The sequence below is a fragment of the Vigna unguiculata genome, chromosome 6 (assembly GCF_037176805.1).
Source record: "Vigna unguiculata cultivar grain cowpea cultivar isolate G323 ecotype 2 chromosome 6, ASM3717680v1, whole genome shotgun sequence".
In the NCBI taxonomy this organism is placed as follows: Eukaryota; Viridiplantae; Streptophyta; class Magnoliopsida; order Fabales; family Fabaceae; genus Vigna; species Vigna unguiculata.
This window is the reverse complement of record NC_140797.1, coordinates 24237114-24245839: the sequence shown is the minus strand read 5'-3', so window position 1 is coordinate 24245839 and position 8726 is coordinate 24237114. Positions and strand designations below refer to the sequence as shown.

The 8726-nt window shown below is 36.2% G+C and overlaps 1 protein-coding gene across 1 annotated transcript; it reads right to left on the bottom strand.

The window, feature by feature from the left end:
* Positions 1 to 6800: 6800 nt before the first annotated feature.
* LOC146885668 (uncharacterized) lies at positions 6801 to 7169 on the bottom strand. The gene has a single exon (XM_085675040.1). The coding sequence runs from the start codon at positions 7167 to 7169 to the stop codon at positions 6801 to 6803; it is 369 nt and encodes a 122-aa protein (XP_085531166.1).
* Between the last annotated feature and the right edge of the window lie 1557 nt (positions 7170 to 8726).

The window sequence follows — 8726 nt, the reverse complement described above, 5'->3', positions numbered from 1 at the left end:
AGCTTTGATTTCACGTATGAAGAGAGGTAGTAGCACCATTGAGGAAGATTGGGATGAATCACTTTATGAGTGATATGTTGAATAGTCATTTTCCCGTGACATTTTCTTTTAGGTGCGACCGATCCATTTGCATTGTTGATCTTTTTCTCTTTAGATAGAGTGGAATCCTAAAACATCATCAACTAAACAAGTGAGGTAATAAATAAAATATTTACATAAATAATTATGAATTAATATAGTTATATAAACATACCACATCAACAAACTTTAAGAGATTGATCGGCCACGCCATTAATAAACCTATTGCTTGTCTTATTGTCATAATGTCATCATTAGCATTAGGTATAGGCAGGATACATTTGGCTCCACAGTAATATCTATGCTAACTTTTTGCAAATCCATTAGGTAGAGATCTATCATGTAGTGTATTACTTTTAATATTATGCAACCCACGGGCAACCAAGCAAAGTAATGGTGATGGTATAAACAATTTACAACTTGAGACCCCTTACATTATAAAATATAATTATAAGATAAAATATTTACAATGAACAAATATAGAGAGCTATTGCAAATTTAAAGTAAAAAGTTCACAATAACATTGAAGCTAACGTAGAAAAGTTAGTTACCTCAGGAAAACTATTTGATGAAATTGTACAACTCCCTTGGCCACTATTGACACCAATACCAGGATCTTCTATATTTTTTTTATATGTTCTTTTTCTAAAGTGAAATAATCTCAGTCTCCATTGCTACCATTCTTTCAGTCATGTCTTTCATTTGAGCAGTCATTGTATCATCTTCTTAAGAAGTATAATGCTTTTTGGGCGGGAAATAATCTTTGTGATTGACTCCAAATCCATTGCCCTAACACGACCTAGATACTTAGAAATTCCCTATATTTAGGATATTTATCCAATGGTGCATATTCATTTTGAAAAATAAAATGCAGTCATTTGGACAAGCATGAATATTCTCGTAGCTCATCATAATAGAGCTTAACAATTTTTTAGTCTCATACATTCGACCAAGAAGCACATTATCTTGTGGTAGCATATCTTTTAAAAGTGATAGTAATTCAGTAAAGCTCTTATCAGACCATCCATTTCCTGCTTTCAAATTTAATAATTTTAACACTATTGATAGTCTTGTGAAACTAGTACAACTATTATACAATGGTGTTTTTGCATTCGTTGTCAACCTATCAAACATCTGAGGACAATATCACATATCCTCTTTGATAACGTTTGAAATATCCTTAACTTGGTCTAACTCATATGTTATGTCAATCTCTTGGGTGCATAACTTGTATTATCATGCAAATCAAGATCTATATCATTTTTTTCTATTTTCACCATTTTTGGTCCAACATGAATAACTTTTATCAATTTCGTTGCAGGTTTTCCATGTTAAACAGAGAATTCAAAATCCAACTAACAATGGAATCAAAACATAGAATAAAAGAAATCCGAAGTTTGATTACCTTTTTCTCATACAACATTAATAGTGGACGAAAGTAGAGAATGACACCAGAACCCAAATGCGATTCAGAATATCTCAATGGAAGAATAAGAAACGCCAAATCAAAATGCGAAATCAAGATAAAAAATCATAATGCTAAAAAAAAACTCTAAATCAAGAACTTTTCATTGGACGAACAAGAAATGAGAAATCAAAACTCTTAAAAAGATCAAAACCCTAAACTTACTAACATTTTCAGTGGACGACCATGGAAAAATGCAAGAGTGAGAGTCCTAAGGCTAAAACACGTGAGTGAGAGTTGTGTTATGCATGTAGGGATGAAAGTCGAGAGTGAGAGTGGAGGTTGAAACATTTTTTTAATGCAAAAGAAGCAGGGAAATCATGCTAAAATAGATAGTGTTTTTTTACTTAAACATTGTCTATTAACATCACATAGATAATGCTTAACTCTACAAATGATCTTTATTAGTTTATATTAAAATATATATTTTTAAAAAAAACTATAAAACAAATATAGATAGTGCCTTTTGAAAAAGAAAAGTGTTATCTATGTGTAGTCATTTTTATAACGTTTATTTAATAAAGCATTGTCTTTTGTTCCGTGTTTTGATATATAGCAGTTAATTAAATAAATGTTGTCTAAATGGCATTGTCTATTACTAATTTTGGCGTGGTGCTTGGCCTTTCATTCAAAACATGATCTACACCCAATGGTTATGATCTGCCAATATTAGTACTTTCTTGCCTAGAATGGCCAAATGCTTCATTTATCATTGTTTCCATTGGATTCTCAAAATGAAACGCCTCTTATATATCATCTTCATTTCTAGAAATATCTACTTATTGTTTCTCACCATGAAGATTCCATATAACAATTTTTGGCGAAGGGTTTCCATTTAAAATCAAGTGCTCCTCAACTATGCTTCTAGTTTGTCATTTGATAAACCCACATTTGGTACATGGGCATTGAATTTTATCCCTAGTAACCTCATTCTCAAAATCAAAATCTAATATTTTTTTTAAACCAATTGAATATTCAATTGTATTTTGAGGCTTAGCAATCCAAGATTTATCCATTAAAAAGATATCTAAACAAAACAACAATGATATTTTATAAAAAACTATACTAGCAAAAAAGTATACTCATTACACTCATATTAGGAATGCCAACTCAATATACTAAGAAGTCATCGAAAACAAAAACAGAACAATATTCATACAATATACATAAAAAACAATGATTGAATTAAAAAATAGAATACTTGTTTCCAAATGAATTCAAATCTACTCACCTTAAAAACTTCTATTTCACCTATATTTGTGGTTGTTGAAGTGAAACATTGTCCTGTAATGACACACATAATACATTTGTTTTAAAATTATAATTTTCTTTCTTTTTATGTATTTAGACTAAGTCGTGCAAGGAGACAATGAAGAAACCATACCATATCAGTCCAACAAAACCATGCAACATTACATTCATGGCTTTTTTTATACACGTACTAGCCATTAGTGTTAGTGGACTAATATTGGTTATATATGTTTTATAGAAAAATAAAAATAAAAGTAATAATCAACTCATAAAATTGTTAAATATTCACGAACTCTTAAGATTCTCGACCAAAGAAGACCATGAAGAATATTAAACCTCTTATCTAAATGGCTAGTAGTTTTTTTACCTTGTGAAGTGTGAAGGCTAATGGTCCTACTTCGATGGTGAGATCACTGGAGACGTCAAATATTGGACTATAAAAACCAAATCTAGTTAAATCACTACATAACATAGAACCTAGAAAATTCAACATAAAGCAAACACTACAGTTGCAGACACATATATTACCAAATTTAAATTACAAAGACCATGAAATAACCTCCACCAGAATGTTTGTTTGCAATTTAATGTAACAATTGGAACTCAAGTCATGTGCTCTTTACACTCCAAGAGACAACTTAATCTTCTAATGTCAAAGTTTTAGACGTGAATGGTGTAACATCCCGTCAGGATATCACGGGTTTAAATAATAAAATAAAATAAGAAAATAAAAACTCATTAATTATAAATCCATTTCCCAAAAACGTGGGAAATTTCAAAACTTTATTTACTTCAATAATAATTCCAAAATCCTTGAATATAATTACTATTATCATTAACAAATAGTCAAGTAATATAAAAAATTACAACTGATTTGAAATCATAAAGACAATGTAAAAACTCTGAGAAAATTTCCCTAAGACCTGCCCCGCTCCGGCTCTATGCCTCACCAGATCCACCTGCAATACCATCTGCTCACGTATACCACGTATACGATCATCGCCAAACACAAGCAGATAGGGTGAGCTAAAAGAATAAACATATAAATATAAACACATTTATATATATCACACAAACACACCAAAGGAATCTCTTCCTTTGATTCCATACCACATGGCTATAACCATGTCAATCATGTTCTACGTCCTCTAGTGAGTACCCCAAGGTGTCTTGCTGCCGTACCTATTGGCCACAATCAATAGAACACGTGCGGGAAACCATTGCTAAGGATCATACACCGTAACGTCCCAAGATTACCAAACTCGTCAGCTAACTACTGAGGAGGGCAATCTATCTAGACCCATCCGTACTGGTCACAACCGGCACACTCATACTAGCAACAATCGCCAACCCGAGCTCAACTCAAGGGTTCCTCGTGTTCATCCGCCATACCGAGCTCAACTCGAGGAATGTCACGTGCTTAACCCCTATCCCAAGCTCAATTGGAAGGATACGTTCCGAGCTCAACTCAAGGAACAGCAGCAAGCTGACCTTTAAGATATCCTAGAAGCCTTGTAGATCACGCACATCATAGCAAGTATAACACTAATCTGCTTCCAGATCGCCTAGCGGGGGACACATACCGCCAAGAGCTAAGCACCTTAGTCTTTACTGCCACTGCAACTATCGCCTGGCAGGACTTCCTGTGCCACCAAGCACCACGTGCCTTAGTATTTACTAAACTGCAGACTCCCCTAGCGCACCCTTCCTTACCGACAGGCGCCACCGTGATCCAAAACCCCCTGTTTCTACGTTGTCACTTGGCGAGTCGATCACCACCGCCAGGCGCTACACCAGTACTTGCACAGTACTAGTTTCAGTTTAGGTTCAAGCACACTTCACATAGGTTACTCTCATTTGCCCTCATTCTAGAGTACCCCTAATGAAAGGCATTGCCATCTATATTGTTCCAGGCCTTATAGCACCTGACATGTGCTTTCATCCCCTAGTCATATAGACCATCCCAAGCATGCTCAAACAAAATATAAGTAGCATCACTCTAACAATTTTAACCACATGATCTTATGCCCCAATGCAATTTAATATTGACATCCATGCCTTCACCAAACCAATTCTCCACATATGACTAACCCAAAGGAACATTCAAATTGATACAGACTCACTGCATAACCCAATCATGCTTCATTAGAAGTTACTTGAACTTAACAAGAGCTTATTCATGTATTTTACAGACTCCGAAATCAGCAATATTAAGTAATGCATATCTATAGCTACTAACCTCCAAATCCAATCTCCATCATTCAAAATGAAGAACCACATGTTATGGACCACCTATCAAAATTTTACCTAAATCGGACGGTTAACGAACCGGAAAATGTAATTTTATGAAAACTGCATAAACTAGAAAAAAAATGTTGGCGCCTAGCGCCCAAAAGTAAGGATGTGGCGCCTGGCGGGACTAAAATACCGCTTGGCGATTCCTGTGCACGAAAAGTACGGAAAACAACGTTTTTCGTGAACAAAACACCACGTGTATCGCCTGGCGGCAACTTTTCACCGCTAGGCGATTCTTAACAGAAAACCCAAAAATTGGGTTGTTTCGACATGAGTCACCTGGCGGCAGTTCATGAGCCGTCAGGCGGCGCATACAATTCTGGAAAAATCCCAGATTGTTCTGCACTTGCGTAAACCCCAAAACCCTAAATCAACCCTTCCCACATTCGTCTTGACATAATTATATGGTGCACACATCATATTTATTCAATTCGGATTATTTTTATGCAACATATCATCTCTTAATTTAAAAGCCCCAATTTTCCAAATGGTTCAACCTAATACTCATATAATCAATATCTCACCCAATTACTTCCCTTTACCTCACGATTTGCCACTTATGAAATATTTACATTATAAACAATTCCTAAGACCACATTTTCCTTAGCAGAACAACCCTGAATCACAAAAGAAACACTACTATCGTGCCAAACTGGCACGCATTGCCTGGCGACAGTTCATCATCCGCCAGGCGATTCATAGCAGATGCACAAAAACTAGAAAAATGCATGAGTCGCCTGGCGGTAGTTCATCGTCTGCCAAGCGGTTTCTGGAAAAATTCCAGAAACACGAAATTTAAGCAAAGATAGAGGATAATCATATATAATCATGTTATACAACATGCAATTAATCTTAAACACAAAATTAACGAGGCTCAGCTCCCCTAACCTGGATTCCTCGCTTTAAAAAGGATGATTCTAGAGTTCTTCCTTGATCACCAATTTCCTCCCTTGGCTCCAACCCAATTCAGCTCCTTTGCTTAGTCTCTAATCACTTTGTTTCCTCTAAATTCGTGTTCCTTACAACACTATAATTTTCCAGTCTAAAAAACTCTTCCAATTGTATTAGTTTGCGTTTTTATTATGGTCCTTAATTGTGGTTAATGGCCAAAAACGAAAATGGCATTAAAATGAATGTAATTGCCATTCAAATTCCATTATGAGCTCTTCCTATGCCCCTTCGCCTTTATGCCCCAAGGAATTTTGGCAAAAAAAAGAAGCTTAATATGGTTCCACCAAGGTTTGAACCCATGACCATACCAATGCCAACTCAATACACAACCATTTAACCAAATTCATGTTTTGTGATGATTAATATAATTCTATGATTATATTATCACTCAACATGATCAAGCATATTATTAAAAATAATAATAGATTAAATCACACATAATTAGCATACATAAGACTCGAACCCAAGTCTTTTCACACAATCAAGTACTCTCAATCATTTGAGATAGTACTCTTCCACATCACATCAATCAATATTAAATGTCATAAAGGCTCCCACTACTCGCATTTATTAATTAATTAATTAATTTTTCCCGGGTCTTACATTAGCCCCACCTTAAAAATTTTCGTCCTCAAAAATAGGACTTACCAAAAAATGGGTGTGGGTATGATTTCCTCATGAGATCCTCCATCTCCCACGTCCTCTCCTGGGTTGCCTCGTCTTAGAAAACCTTCATAGTTCGGATCTCCTTCCCTTTGAGTTATTTGACTTGAGAATTCAAGATTCTCACCGGTACCACTCCAATGGTTAGATCCTCGCACACTTGGACATCATTCTGCTCTAGTGCATGGGTAAGATCTGCAATGTACATCCTTAGTTGTGATACGTGGAAGACTTTGTGCATGTTTGCCAAGTGAGGTGGCAAAGCAATCTCGTATGCCGTTGGTCCAATCCTCTTCGTGATTTGGTACGACCCGATGAATCTAGGAGTCAACTTCCTCGACTTGAGAGCTCTCTCAATACCAGTTGTAGGTGTAACTTTAAGGAATACATGGTCAGCTGCCTCAAACTCAAGTGACCTCCCTTTTTTATATGCATAAGAGTTATGCTTGCTCTGAGTTGCACGCATCTGATCCTTTATCACCTACTTCTTTAATTTTACACCCTCAGTAGAAACTATCCCATTAAAGACAATTTCTCTTAGTTTTGATTCACACATCAATGTTGTAGTGAACCCCATCACTTATAGATGAAAATTCTAGCACCTGCTCCGGAAACGCGTCTAAGAAATCTTTCGCAATTGCAATCCCTTGCCTTTATATTTCATCCATCCTTGTTAGCTGACTCGGATTCCATGATGTTCTTCCCTCTTCTTTCTTCTTGATCAATAAATTGTACTCCACGATCGGTTTATCTCATTTGTGTCATCTACGCCACTTTGTGGGTATCCCCTCGCTCAGGGAAAGAAAGCAGGGAATAACCAATTTTCCTTGCGTTTCTGCCCCAATCTTACAAAGGAGTCGATTCCAATTAGTATCGAGGTTCAATCCTTTGATCCCCAGTAGACCACCATACGAGAATACTTCTCCCTTGGCCGTAACTATAGTTGAGAAACCAACCTCTCACTACCAACTCCCTCTACAGACTATCAGAACCCAAATCCCTTACGGGCAAAACCCAAGGTATACGATCTCCATTAACACAAAATTCACATCTCAAGTACTACTTTTATACCTTGTATCCTTGAATGTGCTTGTTTGCTTCAATCAGTCCATCACCATTTATCATCTTGCTTCCCTTAAGAATGACTTACGTTGAAGCTCTTCTTCTAATACGACAATTTTTTTTTCATCTCCTGTCCCAAATCAAGTTGCCTCTCTTGCGTGCCACCCTCGTTATGACGCCCCTTATACTCTTGACCTTAATCGCGGTCCTTGTTGGCAAATTTCAACTGCCTTCTATGAGTTACCTAGGTATAAAACCTTGAACACACTATATTCTCACCACCAGATTGGTTTTCCCTTTTCGATTTAATCATTCGAGCTTTGCCTCAACTTACCTTTAACTTGAGATTGTCCCTTTTGGTCTCTTCCCTTTTTATTTTAACCTTCGCTTCATACTTTCCACCACTTACTACCTCCGACTTTAGACCTATGCTAGGAAGTAGTACCAATTTAACTTCCCATCTTCGCGACACCAGTAGACGTTTGAATACCTCTCCTTATTCTAACCTTTGCATTCAATACTTCTCGCAAAATTTGTGGTATTAGTCCTAAGAACTCATTCTTGAAGATCCCCTTGCCTAACGCGTTGCTTATGGGTTCTAACGTCGCTCTTAGGCTCATCAAACCAACTTAGCTTTCCTTGTCTACCGAGATATCCTTATGCGTACTCGAATCTTTGATCAAGAGATTTTCTCAAAGGCCCTACCCGACCCTTGCAAAAAAAAAAATCAAATTTGACCTTGATTCTGTAGTCAGCCACTATAGATAACATACACATATCACAAAAATGCCAACATAATAAAAAAAGGTATAGAAGACAAACTCTACCTATCAGCTTTCTCTCTTTTACTCAAAACCTTTAGAATTAAGAATAGAAACTATCTCGAATATAGTCATGAATGTGCACCCTCATCACTCTACCAAGACATTTTTTGTTCTTAATACTTCCAGTTCACAAGTTT